At 48.2% G+C, this 20,300-nt stretch overlaps 1 protein-coding gene across 1 annotated transcript in view; it reads right to left on the bottom strand.

Annotated features, from left to right (window-relative positions):
- LOC135057649 (opsin-5-like) overlaps positions 1-19,907 on the bottom strand; it is a 138,300-nt gene extending 118,393 nt beyond the window's left edge. The window contains exon 1 of the mRNA XM_063963463.1: positions 19,820-19,907. Within this exon, the coding sequence (XP_063819533.1) occupies positions 19,820-19,907 (88 nt within the window). The remainder of the gene's footprint in view (positions 1-19,819) is intronic.
- Between the last annotated feature and the right edge of the window lie 393 nt (positions 19,908-20,300).

The following is a 20,300-nucleotide window of genomic DNA, read 5'->3' as shown; positions in this document are numbered from 1 at the left end:
GTGTACACTAACTCTGCCCCATCATCACTAACACATTGTCACAACTGAGGGTTTTGGCTGACAGGAGGAAGCCTCAGTTGTAGGGGCTGGAATGAAATTAAACCTGGAGGGTTTAATCAGACCCCTGGACATGTAAGTGTAAAAGATTACCCGAAGGTGTGACCATGACAACCAGTTTAAAAGTCAATAAAGATTTTATTAACAGACTCCGTGTATAACAACAGTATTCACAGTTGATAAAAGCAAGTGGCATATAACACAGTTCCTGGATCACTTGTAACCATAGAAGGTATCACAGAGCACTGGTAGGTTAAGGAATAGATGTTAATGTCCCTTGATGGATTAACCTTACCAGGCCTGGCTGTAGTAGTGAAGATAGCTGAGGAACACGCCAGTGGAGGTATAGATGTAGTTGGTAACTTGAACAGACTGTTGTAGATACTGGATGGAACCAGCCAGGTGGTAGAGACACGGAGTGGATGCTGAATGGAATCAGCCAGGTGATGAAGACACGGAGTGGATGCTGGATGGAACCAGACAGGTGGTGAATACACGGAGTGGATTCTGTGAGATGCTAGGGAGCGGGGAAACAGGAGAGTAATGTAGAGGTTACCGGTGGTAGTGGATACTGCTGGTAAGTAGGGATCCACTGGAGTAACACCGGCACTTGAAGAAAGTGAATACTGCTGAAAGCTGAACGCTGGAAGCAGATGATAGTAGTTGGAAGCTGGAATAGCCACGGAGGGCTGCAGAGTCAGGCTGCACCGCAAGATGGAAAGCAGGTGCGGGTCTCGTTGTAGCTGCTGGAGACAGGAGCTGGAACCTGGAAAAACAACCACAGGGAAGAGACACTGGAACAAGGTATGACATTCAAAGCACTGACCATTTCCTGGTTCAGGCACAGGATACTTATACCTGCTGCAGGACAGGCATTGGCTGGCCAATCATGCAGGTTCACTGTGTAGCAGATTGGTGGAGACTGAACATGTGACTAAGGCAAACATGGCTGCGCCCATGTTAGTACTTGGAGGGAAAGCTGGTTTGGAAAACCATGTGGAATCATAACAGTAATGGCGGCGCCGGCCACGGAGGACAGGAGACGCCAAACTGACAACTGCACCCTGAGACACATGGATGACATCGGAGGCCGCGGCAGACATGGGGCACCACTCTGACAACCTGCATACTGTAACACAGGAGCGACGGCGGAGGCCGCGGAGGACGGGAGACGCCATGCTAGATTCAAACATGGCGCCGCTGTGACAGCGTCTCAGAGTGACAGGAGGGACATGCACAGTGTGGACATCAGGAACACAGATGAGATCCAGCCCTGGAACGCTGAGCCAGCCTCAGAAGGCATCTGAAAGGCAAGTAATGGCGTCCAGATACCCGGATCGTGACAGCACCCCCCCCCCCTTTAGGAGTGGCCCCAGGACACTTCTTCGGCTTTTGAAGAAACTTAGAGTGGAAATTCCGGACCAAGGCAGGAGCGTGGACATCTGAAGCATTGGTCCAAGAGCGTTCTTCAGGACCATAGCCCTTCCAGTCAATAAGATACTGCAATTGACCGTAACGGAAACGTGAGTCCAGAATCTTGGCCACTTCATACTCAACTCCCCGTTGAGTTTGGACTTTCGGAGCAGAAGGAAGTGCAGAATGAAACCGATTCAGGATCAGCGGTTTCAACAGAGATACATGGAATGTCCTGGGTATTTTTAGGAAGGGAGGTAACTGGAGTTTGTAGGCAACAGGATTGATGACTTGTTCAATTTTGAAAGGACCGATGTAACGAGGTGCAAATTTCATGCTGGGAACTCTCAGCATCAAATTTTTCGTGGACAACCACACACGATCACCCACCTTGAGAGCAGGAACTGCTCTACGCTTCCTATCAGCAAACTTCTTGTACCTGAATGAGGCTTTGAGCAGGGCCGCTCGCACATTCTTCCAGTTATTAGAAAACTGACGCAAAGTGACATCCACTGCTGGAACTGAAGTTGCTGGAAGCGGTTGGAATTCAGGAACTTTAGGGTGGTATCCATAGTTGATGAAGAATGGTGTTGAAGAAGATGAGGAGTGGTATTGATTGTTGTGGCTGAATTCGGCCCAAGGAAGGAGTTGAACCCAGTCATCTTGAGAGGAAGACACATAAATGCGGAGGAAGGCCTCCAAGTCCTGATTTACCCTCTCGGTTTGACCATTGGTCTGAGGATGGAAAACTTTAACTTGACTTGGAGGGCTTGACATAAACTTCGCCAAAACTTGGCTACAAATTGCACACCACGGTCGGAGATGATCTCTTCAGGAAGACCGTGGAGTCGGAAGATCTCTTGAAAAAACACTTGAGCCAGCTTGGAAGCTGATGGAAGACCGGTGAGAGGTATGAAATGTGCCATCTTGGTGAACCGGTCAACTACCACCCAGATGGTATTAAACTTGTTGCACATGGGCAGATCTGTAACAAAGTCCATCGACAAATGGGTCCACGGTCGACGGGGAACAGATAATGGAACCAGTTGGCCAGCAGGCGACTGGCGGGAGACTTTGTGTTGGGCACACTTTGGGCAGGAGGCAATAAATTCCATGACGTCCTTCTTCAGAGTTGGCCACCAATAGGACTTAGAAATAAACTCAAAGGTCTTCTGGATGCCTGTATGTCCGGCAAAACGGGAAGCATGAGCCCAATGCATGAGCTTCTTCCTTAACACCGGCTTCACAAAACTTTTCCCTGGTGGAGGCGTAGAGTCCATCCCTACCGTGGAAAATGCCAACGGATTAATAATAGGATGCTTGTCCGAAGACTCTGACTCATTTTCTTGCTCCCATGAGCGAGAAAGGGCATCGGCCTTGCGATTCTGAGAACCCAGACAGAACTGGAGTTTAAAGTCGAACCTGGAAAAGAAAAGTGCCCATCTGGCTTGACGAGGGTTAAGACATTGTGCGCCTTTCAAATATAAAAGATTTTTGTGGTCGGTAAGTATAGTGACTGAATGAGAAGCTCCCTCTAACAGATATCTCCATTCTTCCAGAGCGAGCTTGATGGCTAGCAACTCCTGGTTGCCAATGGCATAGTTGCGCTCAGCTGGGGAGAACTTCCGGGAGAAGAAACTGCAAGGATGTAGATGATCATCTTTAGCCCTCTGGGATAACACCGCTCCTACTCCAACGAAGGAGGCATCTACCTCAAGGATGAAAGGAGAGTCGATGTCGGGCTGTTTCAGAACTGGTGCAGAGATGAAGCGTTGCTTTAATAGATAAAAAGCTTGCGTAGCTTCTTCAGACCACTTGGACGGGTTAGCACCCTTCTTGGTAAAAGCAGTGATAGGCGCCACAATGGTGGAAAAGTCTCGTATAAACTTTCTGTAGTAATTGGCAAACCCTAAGAACCTCTGGACCCCTTTGAGGGTTAGGGGAATCGGCCAATTCTGGATTGCTTGTAGTTTCTCAGGATCCATCTCTAGTCCGGAACCGGACACAATGTAACCTAGAAACGGAATGGATTTGACTTCAAAAACACATTTCTCTAATTTGCAATAGAGATGATTGACACGGAGACGGGACAGAACCTCCTTTACCCAGAAACGATGTTCCTCTAGATTATTAGCAAAGATAAGGATATCATCTAGGTAAACTACGACATGGCGGTACAGGATGTCTCTGAAGATTTAATTTACGAAATGTTGGAAAACGGCTGGAGCGTTGCTCAATCCGAAGAGCATGACGAGGTACTCATAGTGTCCATTCCGGGTGTTAAAGGCGGTCTTCCACTCGTCACCCTCACGGATCCGGATGAGATTGTAGGCCCCCCTCAAATCCAACTTTGTAAAGATGGTTGCTCCGCTAACTCTATCGAAGAGCTCTGTAATCAAAGGTAAAGGATAACGGTTCTTAACGGTAATGTCGTTCAAACCTCTGTAGTCGATGCACGGCCGCAGGCCACCATCTTTCTTTTTAACGAAAAAGAAGCCTGCGCCAGCTGGAGAAGAGGAAGGTCGAATGAAACCCTTCGCCAGGTTCTCTTTGATGTATTCCTCCATGGAATGCGTCTCTGGAAGGGACAACGGATAAGTTCGGCCTCGAGGTGGAACCTTCCCTGGGATGAGATCAATTGGACAGTCCCATTCTCTATGAGGAGGAAGGATATCAGCAGAGGCTTTACTGAACACATCTGTGTAGTCTTGATATGGAGGAGGTGGAACATCAGACGACCTGGGGGAGGAAGAACAAACAGGAATCACTTTGGACAAACAGGTCTCGGCACAGGAGGGACCCCATGCTAGAATCTGCGTAGTCGTCCAGTCAATCGATGGATTGTGAAGACGGAGCCATGGAAGGCCCAAAACCACTGGATGTGTGGCTCTTGGAATCACTAAAAAAGAAATAAATTCTGAATCAAGAACTCCTACTCTCAGACGAACTGGTAGAGTCCTAAAAGAAATAACTGCGTCAAAAATCTTACTGCCATCAACGGCAGTCAAGGAAACAGACGTAGGAAGTCTCTCGGTGGGTAGGGACCACCGTTTAACATAAGCTTCGGTTATAAAATTCCCAGCTGCTCCGGAATCAAGGAGGGCAATGACGTTCTTATAACGTTGAGCAATTTGAAGCGAGACTGGGAGATTACAATCATGAGGAGATGGAGAGGAGATCATTACTCCTAGCCGGCCCTCTCCCTGGCGAGCTAGGATTTGGAGTTTCCCGGACGTTTGGGACAGGCATTGATAGTGTGAGACGGAGCTGCACAGTAGAGACAGAGAGACTCAGAAAGACGTCTTCGACGCTCAGCGGGAGATAGACGGGAACGGCCAATTTGCATGGGCTCATCTTTGGATGGAGACGGTTGACGAGGAGGAGGAGAAGACTTTGGAACAGATGATCTTCCTCGCTCAGTTGCTCTTTCTCTTAAACGAAGATCAACCTTTGTGCATAGTGAAATTAGCTCATCCAATTTAGAAGGCAAGTCTCTGGTAGCTAATTCATCCTTGATGCGTTCTGATAAGCCATGCCAGAATGCAGCATACAGGGCCTCGTCGTTCCATGCCAGTTCGGATGCCAGGATTTTGAACTGTATGAGATACTGTCCCACAGCACGTGTTCCCTGGCGTAAACGGAGAATCTCAGATGAAGCAGAGGTTACCCGGCCTGGCTCATCGAAGATGCGCCTGAATGTAGCTATAAAATCAGTATAGGAAGACAACAGGGTATCGGACTTCTCCCATAAGGTGATGCCCAGTCAAGGGCTGAGCCACTGAGAAGAGAAATAATATAGGCAATTTTAGTCCGGTCACTGGGGAAATTGCCAGGTTGTAGCTCAAAATGGATTTCACACTGGTTGAGAAATCCCCTGCAGAATTTTGGAGATCCGTCAAATTTTGCTGGCGTTGGAAGATGAAGACGTGGAGTAGAAATGGGTAAGGTGGGTGGGGTTACAGCTGGTGTCACTGTTGTGGACGCACCGGACGTGCCAGGTCCACGGAGGGTCGTTTGAATCCCATCCAGTCGGGTAGAGAGATCCTGGAGACAGCGGATGATGTGGCCTTGTGCAGCCTCCTGATGTTCGAGTCTGGCTGCCAGTTCTTGCATCGGCCTGGCCGCTTGATCCTGGTCTCCGACTGGATTCATATGGTCAGTGCTTACTGTCACACTGAGGGTTTTGGCTGACAGGAGGAAGCCTCAGTTGTAGGAGCTGGAATGAAATTAAACCTGGAGGGTTTAATCAGACCCCTGGACATGTAAGTGTAAAAGATTACCCGAAGGTGTGACCATGACAACCAGTTTAAAAGTCAATAAAGATTTTATTAACAGACTCCGTGTATAACAACAGTATTCACAGTTGATAAAAGCAAGTGGCATATAACACAGTTCCTGGATCACTTGTAACCATAGAAGGTATCACAGAGCACTGGTAGGTTAAGGAATAGATGTTAATGTCCCTTGATGGATTAACCTTACCAGGCCTGGCTGTAGTAGTGAAGATAGCCGAGGAACACGCCAGTGGAGGTATAGATGTAGTTGGTAACTTGAACAGACTGTTGTAGATACTGGATGGAACCAGCCAGGTGGTAGAGACACGGAGTGGATGCTGAATGGAATCAGCCAGGTGATGAAGACACGGAGTGGATGCTGGATGGAACCAGACAGGTGATGAAGACACGGAGTGGATGCTGGATGGAACCAGACAGGTGGTGAAGACACGGAGTGGATACTGTGAGATGCTAGGGAGCGTGGAAACAGGAGAGTAATGTAGAGGTTACCGGTGGTAGTGGATACTGCTGGTAAGTAGGGATCCACTGGAGTAACACTGGCACTTGAAGAAAGTGAATACTGCTGAAAGCTGAACGCTGGAAGCAGATGATAGTAGCTGGAAGCTGGAATAGCCACGGAGGGCTGCAGAGTCAGGCTGCTCCGCAAGATGGAAAGCAGGTGCGGGTCTCGTTGTAGCTGCTGGAGACAGGAGCTGGAACCTGGAAAAACAACCACAGGGAAGAGACACTGGAACAAGGTATGACTTTCAAAGCACTGACCATTTCCTAGTTCAGGCACAGGATACTTATACCTGCTGCAGGGCAGGCATTGGCTGGCCAATCATGCAGGTTCACTGTGTAGCAGATTGGTGGAGACTGAACATGTGACTAAGGCAAACATGGCTGCGCCCATGTTAGTACTTGGAGGGAAAGCTGGTTTGGAAAACCATGTGGAATCATAACAGTAATGGCGGCGCCGGCCGCGGGGGACAGGAGACGCCAAACTGACAACTGCACCCTGAGACACATGGATGACATCGGAGGCCGCGGCAGACATGGGGCACCACTCTGACAACCTGCATACTGTAACACAGGAGCGGCGGCGGAGGCCGCGGAGGACGGGAGACGCCATGCTAGATTCAAACATGGCGCCGCTGTGACAGCGTCTCAGAGTGACAGGAGGGACATGCATAGTGTGGACATCAGGAACACAGATGAGTTCCAGTCCTGGAACGCTGAGCCAGCCTCAGAAAGCATTTGAAAGGCAAGTAATGGCGTCCAGATACCCGGATCGTGACACACATATTCCAACAAGAGGCATGGAGAGGATCCTGTCCATTGAAGAGGCCAGACAGCATCCATTGTTTGCTGCTCAGACACAGCCATTCAGAGTGTGGCCAGAATAGCACACTGATTGGTGGATGGCACTTGTCTACGCTAACAACCCTTCTCCCAGATGACCCCTCTGAATCCACCATTGTTTGCTGTGTGTTTGTCTATCTTGTGCAGGCTCAGCAGACATGCAAACACTGGCATTTGGTAGCAAGTGTCTCTCCTCTGGGTCCTTTGGATGCTCCAGATATGCACACTGCAACCTATACATCCTTAGGATGCACTGGACAGAGTGGGTCATTCTGTCCCGTTCGCTCACTGCTTTTTGTCGCGGCCGAGCGAACGGGTCCCTACTGCGCATGCGTCGTAGTGCGTCGGCGCATGCCAGACGGCCGAAGACCATAGCAGGACAGCGATCGCCTCTGCCTGATTCACAGGCAGAGGTGGTCGCTGGGCGGGACGGTGGCGTTTGGACGCTGTTTCATGGGAGCGGTCCAGCCAACGCAGGCGTGGCCGGATCGAATGGGAGCCGCTGCTGGCCGGGGAGCGATGAGTAGCTCCCGGCCAGCACGCTAAAGCTGCGCTGCTCGGGAGCTACTCTTGAAGTGCAAAGGCATCGCCGCTGTGCGATGCCTTTGCACTTCTGCGGGGGGGGGGGGGGGGCGGCACTGACATGTGGGGCGGACTAGCCCTGTGCTGGGCGTCCCCGGCATGTCAGTGTGAAAGATCGTAGCTGTGCTAAATTTAGCACAGCTACGATCAACTCGGAATGACCCCAAGTGCTGTACTTCCCAGTAGCTGGCAGCTCTTCCCCCTTGGCATGACATCATGACATCATGCGCTTAGGCGTCGTGGCCGGTAAAACGGTGCCATAAAGAAAGGTTATGGAGCAGGTTTTGAGCGATCGTTACTATTACAGGCACGTTTTTACGATTCAGCAGCAGTCTGACTTGCATTTTGGCAACCACCACCTACTTTGTATGCCAGCAAGGTTTTCACTCAATGTATTTGTGACCCAATGGGTGCTACCATATTGTCTGAAGCAGATGTTCAATAAGTCAGACACAAACACTCAGACAAACAACTGTATTATAAATTAGGCTTTATGCACTTTTCAACATTAAGCACTTTTTGGGTACACTACTTATATACGTAGAAGCTATTGAAACTCGTGCGACTTTGCGGAGCTGTACTTGTATGCCACTATTTTGGAGCTGAGGTGGATTTAGACTTTATAGGGTCCTAAGCAAATAAACAATTTGGGGCCCCCCTTCCTCATACAATACATACAGTAGCATTATATAATGTCATCCCTGCCCCTGGCTGTGCCTGCCGATTTTGGCCACCTTCCCTCATACTGCCATGAGTTGACAGCAGCAGCGCAGGTCCTACCTGCATTGCTGTAGTGGGGGCAGATTCCGGAGCCTTCTCTCAGGCAGTGTGGTGACCAATTCTGCTTGTCTCCAGCCTCCGCCAGCTGCCGTGCTGCTGCTGGCAGCGGAGGCTGGAGATGGGTAGAATGAGAATCATACCCAAAAGCAGCACCAGCAGGGGCCGATCTATACTTTTCTTTAAGAGCTGGCAGTGGACATCCCCCCACTGTGAGAGGTTTGTGTTGTAGTTCAGAGAGAGATGCAGGCCAAAGGGGGGCAACAAGAAAGGGGAGGAAGAGATTGTGGACATGTGCAAGTAGTAAGATGAGAGTTTGCGTTAGACGTTTAAGAAGAGAGAGAGGGTTATATGTACTGAGTCTTGGAGAGAGATAAAGTGGAGAGAGATAAAGTACAGCCAATCAGCTCCTAACTGCCATGTTACAGGCTGTTTGAAAAAGGACAGTTAGGAGCAGGTTGGTTGGTACTTTATCTCTCTTAACTATATCACTCTCCAAGGCTTAGTACATCTGCCCCATAGAGAGAGCAAAAGAGGTGGAGAGGCAGAGAGATGGGAACGGAGAGAGGAGAGAAACACAGAGAGGAAGAGAGGGAGGCATAAAGAGAGAGGAGAGAGATGAGATAGTGGCACAGAGAGAATCAGAATCAGCTTTATTGGCCAGGTATACTTGCATATACTAGGAATTTGTCTTTGGTTTGCTATACAACAGTTACAGTAAGTAGGTGGTGGTGGAGTTGGGGGGGGATGTAAAGTCATACAGATAGGTATGCCGTAGGGACACAAGTGAGTTACATGTACGTCTAGTCAGTCAATGTTCAGGAGTTCAGCAGGTCCGCTTGGGGAAATAAACTTTTGAGGCTTCTAGTGGACCCGGCAGGGACGGCCCTGTAACGCCTGCCTGAAGGAAGCAAGTTAAACATGCTGTGGCCGGCGTGTAGCTGGTCCTTTACTATCTTTGTTGCCCGCTTTTTAGCTCTGGACAGGCACAGGTCCTGGACTGAGGGAAGGTCGGCCCCAATGATCTTCTCTGCGGTTCTGACCACCTTTTGGAGCCTGCATCTGTCCCTCACGCTGGCTGAGCCGTACCATACCAGTATCGATGAGCACTCCACAATCGTGGAGTAGAAGCTTTCCCGACAGTGGCGTCAGTGTTGTACCCTCATTTAAGGTCCCGGGAGATTGTTGTCCCTAGGAACTTGAATGAGTCCACTAGTGATACCACACTGTCAGCAATCGTTAGTGGAGGTGCACTAGCTGACTTCCTCCTGAAGTCCACTATCATCTCAACAGTTTTGAGGGGGTTGAGCTAAAGGTTGTTGTGGCTGCACCACTGGGCCAAGCAGTCTACTCCCTGTCTATAGGCCGATTCGTCCCCGTCCTTGATGAGGCCGATGACGGTGGTGTCATCGGCAAATTTGATGATCTTTACTGACTGCGCCTCTGAGGTGCAGTCATTTGTGTACAGGGAGAAGAGCAAGGGTGAGAGGACACAGCCCTGAGGGGCCCCTGTACTAATGGACCGCGCTTGAGAGGTGAATTCCCCCGCTTTCACTACCCGTGTCCTATCTGTCAGGAAGTCTACCATCCAGGAACATGTATCTGGAACACCTAGGCAAAGTAATTTGGGGTGGAGGATGCTGGGTACGATTGTATTGCAGACCGAGCTGAAATCGACAAACAGGACCCTCGCATAGGTACCAGGAATGTATAGGTGCTGTAGAATATAGTGCAGGCCCAGGTTGACTGCATCCTCGACACACCGATTCAATTGACAGGTGAACTGTAGGGGTCCAGGGGGCCAGTCACAGTTTTCAGGTGATTCAAAACCAGACGCTCAAACATTTTCATGTCCACAGACGTCAGTGCTATCGGCCTGTAGTCATTCAGGTTCGTGATAGAGGGTTTCTTGGGGACCAGGACAATAGTGGACCTTTTGAGGCAGGAAGGGACTTTCTGTAGCTCCAGCGATTTGTTGAAGATCTTGGTGAATATGGAGGCGAGCTGACCCGCACATGCTCTCAGGGCAGATGGTGACACTCTGTCAGGACCCGGAGCTTTCCTGGGTTTGGCCCTTTTGAACAGTGACTCCACCACTTCTTGGGCGACTTGCAGTGCCTGGAGTTGACAATCGGTGTTCGGGGCATCGTAGAGGTGATTGTGTCGCAGGGGACTTCGTTTGCGAACCTGCAATAAAAGTGGTTCAGCTCATCTGCTAGGTCTTGGTGCATGGTGGTGGACTTCGATGTTTTCTTGTAGTTGGTTATGGATTGCATTCCTTTCCATACAGATACGGGGTCATTGGTGGAGAGATCGTTTGTCAGCTTGTCTGAGAACCACTTTTTTGTTAGCCTGATTTCTTTAGTCAGAGAGTTCCTAGTTCGGTTGTATAGTGCTCTGTCACCACTGCTATAGGCCTCCTCTTTGGCCCTATGAAGTTGCCTGAGCTGGGCGTTGAACCAGGGCTTTTTGTTGTTGTAAATGCGGTAAGTCTTGAGAGGTACACACATGTCCTCACAGTAGCTGATGTAGGATGTGACAGTGTGTCAGGTCGTTCAGGTCTGTTGCCGAGGCTTTGAAGACCCCCCCATCCCGTGCAGTCGAAGCAGGCCTGGAGCTTCATCTTAGCCTCCTTGGTCCATTTCTTAACAGTCTTGACGACAGGCTTAACCGCTCTGAGCTTCTATGTATAGGTAGGGAGTAGGTGGATAAGGCAGTGGTCAGATAAACCAAGTGCAGCATGCGGGATAGACCAGAAGGCAGACTTGAGGGTAGTGAAGCAGCGGTCAAGGGTGCGCCCTTCCCTGGTGGGGCATGTGGTTTGTTGTTTGTACTTAGGTAGCTCCTTGCTCAGGTTAGTTCTGTTGAAGTCGCCCAGCACTATAGGCATAGATTCTGGGTGTCTTTGTTCTATGTCAGATATGCATACGGCCAGGTGGTGCAGGGCTTTGTACGCACAGGCGAGGGGGGGGGGGATGTACACTCCCACAAGGACAATTGATGCAAATTCCCGGGGGTAATAGAAGGGGTTGCAGTTGATATTTAGCATCTCCAGGCGAGCGCTACATGATTTGCCTAGGATCGTGACATTGGTGCACCATCTGTCATTGATGTAGAAGCAGATGCCACCACCCTTCGTTTTTCCTGAGAGAACCTTGGAGCGATCGGCCCTGAAGAGACCAAAGCCCGGCAGAGACATCGGGTTGTCCGCAATACGGTCGTCCAGCCACGTCTCCGTAAAGCAGAGAACGGATGACCTTGTAATGCCTGACCCTGTGATGCCCAGAAGTTCGTCGAGCTTGTTTGCCAGTGAGTGCACATTCGAGAGCAGAATCGCGGGAAGTGCAGACCGATGCCCTCGCCACCTTACTAGGGCGCCTGCGTGACAGCCTCTCCTCTGAGCCCAGGTCCTTCTACTAGGGCCGTTATGAGGGCCTCTGTCATTCTCTTTCCGGGGCCGCCGATCCTCCCGCCCGCCAGTCGCCGCCCGGGCTGAAGGGGGTGGGGGGGGCACGGCCGCTTGGCCATCCACGACATCTGCATCCCTGTCACACAGGCCAGCGAGGGCTGCAAGGGCCGCTGATCTGCCCACCGACGGGCCCGAACATGGGGTAAGTACCGTGGGAGCGCTCCAACTTAGGAGGGCTTCCCTGCTGTATTTGGTCACCAGTGGGGTAGACAAGGGCAGGGGAAAACAAGGGGAAACAGGTATTTTGGCTGAGCTGCATAGCTCCGAGGCAGCCATATACAGCACCATCTTGGATTGTAATCGCTACAATCATTATTGCTATAACCTATTGCTGCTCTTTAATCCAATGGGTATATTTGAAACAAGTGATAAATAAGAAAACTTTGCTTTTTCTGTTGCTGATTTAGTCAATTATTCCAGGACAAAGCAGTCTTGTGGAAAGGTGTTAGAATCCAATTCCTATTGTGTAGGTGGAAAAAATCTCAGTGTTATGGGCCCTACACACTTGGCGACCCTCCGCCGAGCTGCCCAGCAACTGTTAGACTACCTTTTGGAGGGGGGGGGGGGGAGGGGTGACGAGATTGTCCATACTGACCTGCAGGTATGAACGAGCCAGCACCAATGCTAAGCAAGCGCGGGGCTGGCATCGTTTATCGGTGGTGCCTACACACTGAACGATGTGAACGAGTTCTCATTCATTAATGAACGAGAGCGTTGATGACGTTCAGTAAAATTTTTAAGTGTTTAGGGCCTATAAGAGGCCTTTGAAGTAGATTTCTTGTGGGGGCAGTGATAACATATGTCCTGGGGAATGGCTCCTGCAATTTGAAATGAACAGTGACCCTTCAGCAATTCAGAGCCTGAATATACTGTATAGTAGTTGATTAATGCAAGAAGTCAGAGTTATTTGTTGCTCAGAGAACAGAGGTGAATGATGTCTAAGTGAGGGGCAGGATGGAGCCAAAGATAGGTTGTAGTCCACAGTACTTTGTCTGGGATGTTCAATGCAGAGAACAGTAGATTCCAAACTGAAGGACTTCTCAGTGGAGAGATGCAGAGGTTTCAATCCAGTGTGTATCCAGCGCAGTAATGCAATCTGTTGGTTTTGATGAGATGTCCGTGTAGAGTAGTACAAGTTAGAGTTAAGTCCTTGGACATTTATGATGATTCATGGGTCAGATGTGGTGAATTTAAGCTGTTTTATGGAGAAGATCAGGAGCATGCAAAAGGTGAGGCAGCCATCTTAGCTGGCATATCAGTAGGCAAAGAGGAGAGAGAGAGAGAGAGAGAGACGATAGAGGCAGAGAGGGAGGAGAGAGCAACAGAGGTGGAGAGATAGGGAGGCAGAGAGGAAAGGGGCAGAGAAAGGAACAGAAAGGAGAAGAGGAGCAGGAAGTAAGAGGAGAGAGGCACAGAGAGGAGAGAAAGAGAGAAAGGAGATGAGAGAGAGGCAGAGGGAGGAGAGAGATTGAGGGAGAGAAAGTGGAGCGATAGAGCCAGAGAGAGGACAGAGAGGTTCAAGAGTAGAGTGAGAGAGGCAGAGAGACACACAAACATACACAGAGAGGAGATAAGATAGACGGGATGTACTAAAAAGAAAATGCAACAAAAAAACTGAAAACAGATGTTTTAGGACTTCGGCTGCATTCCCCTTATGTACCGAGCTCTGGAATGCAATGCATTTCGGAGCTTGGATGTGGTGGATCACCATATAGAACCCTAAGGGCTTATTTCGTCATTTTCCCTACGAAGAATCCAATTGGATCCACCCCCAGCACCCCCCGCGGCCACTGCATTGCTCTGTGCAGAAGGGCTCCCGGGACCTAAACCTGTAACTATTCTATCGAAAAGGACAGCTCTCATTGGAAGTGCTGTCCTTTGCGAACAGTATCGATTTTCTCAGTACATACCCAAAAAGTTAGCGAAGCGTGACTGGATGTACCACATTGCGGATGCGATGCCTAGTACATCCCGCCAATAGAGAGCGAGGCACTGAGGGGAGAGATCGAGGGTGCAGAGACAACTTTAGACAGGTTTAGCTGGTGTTTTTAGGTACGAAAAGCTTGATATTTAATGTGTAGTACGCAGCCCCAGCGTCAGGCAGTACCCAGCCACTGCCAGCGTCAGAGATTGAGCTGGGGACAGAAGGCGGGGCCTCCTGGCCTCTGTTCAGTCTGTTCACTCCTCTGACTCTGAAATTACCACGTGATAAGACCAGGGCTGACTCCCAATTAGCGTTGGCCGGGTCACAAATTTTAAAATAATTAAAATCAAATAAAACTCCTATTGAAGTTTACCGCCAATCAGCGCCTGCCTGTCGCTGAGCCCTCTGGAACCTGCCGGGACCTAGAGCGGCTTCCTATGTTGCTTAGCGGTAAATCCGCTAGTGTCCTGGAGCATGCACACTGCAAATTAATCCATGCAAGATACACTCCGCAAATGGGCACACATTCTACACTGCATAACACCCTAATGAGCCTTTGTAAATATAATTAATAGTTCATCATGATAAATAAGCAGATAATTAATACCAGGCCATAAGCAATGACACTGATAGAACAGCTTTGTTGAAAGTTGTTTGATAAACTCTGCCTATTAAGGGATGACAGTCAATGTAACATTTCCTGAATTATCCAAATACACAGAAAGCCATCTGATAACTCTGGATAATAAACATTACAGTAGAAACTACCATCCAATGACGGGAAAGCAGGGACGGTGTATTATGCATGCGTAGTATCCAGTATAATTATTACAGAACATAAAAGGACCCGGGATGCACATTTTAATTGTAACAGTCATGTACTGAGTACACCACTGATCAGCTGCTTCCACTATACAGTAAAGTGAAACCTTAAAGACAAATAACTATTGGAAGATATATATTCTTAAAATCCAGTTATACAATTTAACTGATAAAATAGGGCCACAAAATATGTTGTTGGGTTTTTCATTAAATTATACCGGGATTGCAGAAACAGGGAAATCAGTGTTTCTAAGAACATTTAAATAGAAGCGTAACTAGGGGTGATGGCGCCCAGGACAAATAAATAAATGGCACCCTTTGAAACTGTTCTCTAAAATTCAGATACTGGTACTGAAATAAACATACACTGGAAACACAAACTAGAGAAGCACAAGAGCAAGCTAAACATCAATATGACATCATCTGAGCTAGTGTCATTGATTGTTCTGCACCCTTATGGCACTAAGTCATTATTTACTTCTTATTAGATTTTGCAGATGACAGTGTTTGCCTTGTGGAACTGCCTATGACTAAGAAACTACTTCGCAATCTCTCTGGGCGCCACAAATCAGTACTCCCTGTACCCTCCTGATGTTGCTCATAAATTAATTCAAATAAACCTGGTAAAGTCAAAATGTCATATTCTGTATAGTATTGCTATTGCACTAGGTTCCTGTCCTTGGACTGACATGTTGTCCTCTACACATATACATAGTGTGCTGTACATATGTATACTTTGTGTATATACATACTTGTATACATACTTTCAGGGCCAGATTAAGACTTGGGGGGGCGGGGGGGGGGGGGGCGACCGGCAGCCAATCCGGAGTCTTAGCTGCTGGTCCGCGAACTCTGATTGGCTCACGGACCGGCGCCTAATTAGAGAGGATCAACGCTGCCGGAGAGTGGAGACTGAGGGGCAGGAGAGGCGCACGCTGCTATCTCCTCCCCTCACAAGCAGCAGACTGAGCAGAGCAGCAGCGTGGCAGTGAGAAGCACTTGGGGGGGTGCAGTGTGGGGACATGTGTATCTTACACTAGGAGCATTACTGGCACTGGGGGGATGTGTATTTGGCACTGGGGGCATATCTGGCACTGGGGGGTACATGTGTTTCTAGCACTGGGGGCATATCTGGCACTGGGGGGACATGTGTTTCTAGCACTGGGGGCATATCTGGCACTGGGGGGACGTGTATCTAGCACTGGGGGCATATCTGGCACTGGGGGGACATGTGTTTATGGCACTGGGGGCATATCTGGCACTGGGGGGGAGTGTATCTGGCACTGGGGGCATATCTTGCACTGGGGGCATATCTGGCACTGGGGGGTACATGTGTATCTGTCACTGGGGGCATATCTGGCACTGGGGGGGGAGTGTATCTGGCACTGGGGGCATATCTTGCACTGGGGGCATATCTGGCACTGGGGGGGACATGTGTATCTTGCACTTGGGGCATATCTGACACTGGGGAGATGTGTATCTGGCAGTGGGGGCATATCTGGCACTGGGGAGATGTGTATCTGGCAGTGGGGGCATATCTGGCACTATGGGGACATATATGTATTTGGCACTGTGGGAGCATATATGTATCTGGCACTGTGGAGGAATATATGTATCTGGCACTGTGGAGGAATATATGTATCCGGCACTGTGGGGACATATATGTATCTGGCACTGTGGGGACATATATGTATCTGGCACTGTGGGGGCATATATGTATTTGGCACTGTGGAGGCACCCATTTTTTGGTGTTTTTATATGTATGTGGCACTTACAGGGGCTTTATTTGTATGTGGCACTGTACAACATGACTAAAAATGGGGTTATGACACAAGGTCATACTCCTACAAACGTCAAACCGAAAGGTGTGCGCATAAAAATGGGGTGTGGCTTTGTGACAACTATGCCCCAATTTTTGCCCGCACGCCGAAGGCTCTTACCCTTTACTACAGATCTTTTCTGGCTCTTTGCCACTAACTGGTTGGCTACCCCTGCACTACACAGCTCTGCTGAAGCTGCGGCCACACTAATAAATTTATAATAAAGTATCTTTGGGATAATTTACACCAGGCTTAATTTTTTTTTTTTATTAATAAATATTTTTTAAACAAAAAAAACTCCATTTAAGATGGCGCCATTACTTATGGACCAGTGCTCTGGACTTGCCCCCCAGGCTAAAAGTTGCCAGCCAGCCCCTGCTCTACACCCTCCTATCTCTCCTCTGGTCAGGAAGCTTCAATGGTAGGTCATGAAATCTGATACTCCTGTGTCTCTGCCTGCACTACATACTGTTCTTCTTGCATTCTGGCTAACTGGTTCCGCTGCTGCACAAGAGGGAGAGCTAGTGATGTCATTGTGATCTGTCCAGGGGGCCCCCTGAAGAGGGGGGCCCGGGGTACAGTATCCCCTGCGCCCCCTCCTAAATCTGATTGTGCATACTTTACATACATATAGTATACATATCAATAAAGTATATCCAGAAATATACCCACACATACTTAGGGGCTTATTTATAAATTATTATTGTGTATACCCACAAATAATAAGTGTCCCCTGAATTTATCTACAAGGCCTCCCATTTTCAACTGAAAAAGTGGCCCACATAGAATCCAGGGAGACGACGACTGCATTTTTGCCACATTTACCAAGCTCCAGAATGCTAAGCATTCCGGCGCTTCGACTCGATAGCTAACGTCATCTGAAGAGAAGATTCTATAGGATTCCGTCCCAGCACTAACCACTAGCGCATGCTCAGTAATGCAGCAGCACCCTGAAACTAATACAATCACTTTACTTTTACAAATCGCAGGGACAGGATCCTATCAGGGGCCCTATCCCAGCCTGTGTTTAACAATACATCTTGGTGGTAGATCATTTACTGTCACTAATAGCGGTGATCATGTCTTAACCTGGGTCGCGGTGCAGTGTGAACAGGAAAGCCAGGTCGAGGCAACCAGAGACCCTCTCACACTATAGGAATATCCGGTGCTTGGAGATGATGTCATCTTAAAGCACCGCCTCCGCACATTGCGTGGTGATGTAATCGACCCGGCAATAAGTCGGGGTGGGGCCACCAGTCTGAAAGGGTCTCAGCCAGGTCGCATCCGCCATATACCCGTGTAAAAACTCCTGGGCTAATCCGGCACTAGTGGTGTGAAAGGGGTATAAGTATCATGGGTATGGGACTCAGGGTTGACAGTGTCTAGGTCGACACCTATTGGTCAACAGTGGCTAGGTTGACACTAGAAATAGTTCGGCACGGCCATTAGGTCGACATGAACAAGGTCGACATGAAAAAAGGTCGATATGAGTTTTTCATGTTTTTTGGGTGTTGTTTTCTTCGTAAAGTGACGGGGAACCCCAATTAGTGCACCGTGTCCCCTCACATGGCTCACTTCACTTGCCATGCTTCGGGCAAGGTGCTTCGCTCCGCTACCGCTGCGCTCGGCACAGGTTACCATTCCCAATCGTAGTCAACGTGGATCATAAAGTATGATTGGGTAAAAAAAACAAGAAAAAAAATGTGAAAAGCTCATGTCGCCCTTTTTGCATGTTGACCTTGTTCATGTTGACCTAATGGTCACGTCAACCGATTTCTAGTGTCAACCTATTCACTGTCAACCAATGGCTGTCGGCCTAATGGGTGTCGACCTAAGTGGTGTCAACCCAGGGTCCGGATACCAAGTATCATGCCTTGGTGTGGGAGGTCATGGCAGATAGCAATATAGGCAGATAGTTCTTGGGAATTCGCAATACCTTATTTATTTATTTATTTATTTATTTATTAACAGTTTCTTATATAGCACAGCAAATTCTGTTGCGCTTTACAGTTGGAAACAACAAACCAAACAGTCATAAAGGTAGGCCCTGCTCGCAAGCTTACAATCTATAGGATTGTAAACTTATTATGAGATTCATCTGCCAGGCCATGCATCCGACCAACTTCTGCACCCAGGACACTTGCACTGCTTGCCCCACCTTGTTAGGCCATTGTTCGCACATCTGTGACTGTAAAATGGCTGGCAGTGACCTAATGGTAATAATAGATATTTACCAGACACACATGTATATCCTGACCTAAATGTAACTTATTATTTATTAACAGTTTCATGTATAGCGCAGCAAATTCCAGCGCACTCTGCAATAGGAAACAACAGTGATAAAACAAAACTGGGTAATAACAGACAGACATAGAGGGAGGAAGGCCCTGCTCGCAAGCTTACAATCTATATAACTTAAATCACTGAAAGCTCGCTCATTTGTGTTATTTAATTGATGTAATAATATGTAAATTCTAGTAAAGGTAAAGCAACATTTGTAAATATCTTGCCAAAATACAGACGCAGGGATCCCAACACTACTCGGAAAGTCGACACCGGCATCCCGAATAAGGTCACCAGCGCCGCAGGAACGAGCATCTGCCGGCCCACCTGAGAGGTAAGCCAGGGGGTGGGGGAGGTTAGGTTTAGGCTGTGGGGGGAGGGTAAGGGTTAGGCTGCACCCCGAGGGTGGGGGTTGGGTTAGGTTTAGGCTGCGGGGAGGGTGGGTTAGGTTTAGGAACCACCGCGGCAGGATAGGTTTAGGATCTTAAGTTTAGGCTGCTAGAAGGGAGGGTTAGGGGGCTGGGGGGGGGGTAAGTATACTTACCTTTCCCTGTCAGGATTCTGATCATCGGGATGCCGTGGTTGGTATTCTGACCGCTGGCATCCCAACCGCAAGTATTTCAATCCCAACCCCTCTGTGGCACTAAGGTTAAACAGTTTTATACAGTGCAGCAAAATTATAGGCACAAAACCAGTGAACCCCAACAGCACCGGTGGGTCCAAACACTTTCTATTCTAAAGAAATGGGAAGTAGGGAAGGTGGAAGCGCTGGCTGCATTATTATTCTGAATTCTCCAGAACACAAGTAGATAGGTTAGAAGCTACTTCAATATATGCACTACCAGAAGTATATTAAGGTTAATCTTTCTGTGGAGTTCCCAACAACAAGTTTAAGGAATGGTTATCGCTGTCTCCTTAATTCTTCATTGCCGACTATTTAATGCTCCTAAACAAAGGTAAAAACTAAAATTCATCCAAGTACAAATAAGAATATAATTAAAGCATGCGGAAAGATGGGACAGTTGAGATACATTACCAAACACAGAGTACACAACTCCCAGAATAATATCATTTGTTTTTGAAATTGAAGAGTGAAATTCAGAAGATTCAGATTCATTTCCCATCTGCAAGATGAAGAGGAGGGAGTTAGACAAATATTATTTGAGAATGTTAATTAGCAGCTTATTCATATTATGTGCATGCTATTATTAGAGGGTATACATTTTTTTTTTAAAGTTAGAATTTTTATTGAGAATGATCGGTAACCAAAACAGTATCAATAACAAAGTTGTACAGGGTGAGGTATTGAACATGAAGACAACAGGTGTTCATAGTATACCAGCCTAATAAAGACAGTTCTATGGTAATATAGGCTATCCGGTATTAGCAATATGTGCCCTGTGTAAGTCCGAATGTTTACTTGATCAGTCTCATTTTATTTTTCATTTATCGAATCGATTCTATATCAAAACAGAGTATAATCCTATAGAGAGTGGAAGCAAGAGAGAGAAAGAGGA

The sequence above is a fragment of the Pseudophryne corroboree genome, chromosome 3, assembly GCF_028390025.1.
Source record: "Pseudophryne corroboree isolate aPseCor3 chromosome 3, aPseCor3.hap2, whole genome shotgun sequence".
NCBI classification, from domain to species: domain Eukaryota; kingdom Metazoa; phylum Chordata; class Amphibia; order Anura; family Myobatrachidae; genus Pseudophryne; species Pseudophryne corroboree.
The sequence above is the reverse complement of the archived record's forward strand: the minus strand, read 5'-3'. Positions and strand labels throughout refer to the sequence as shown.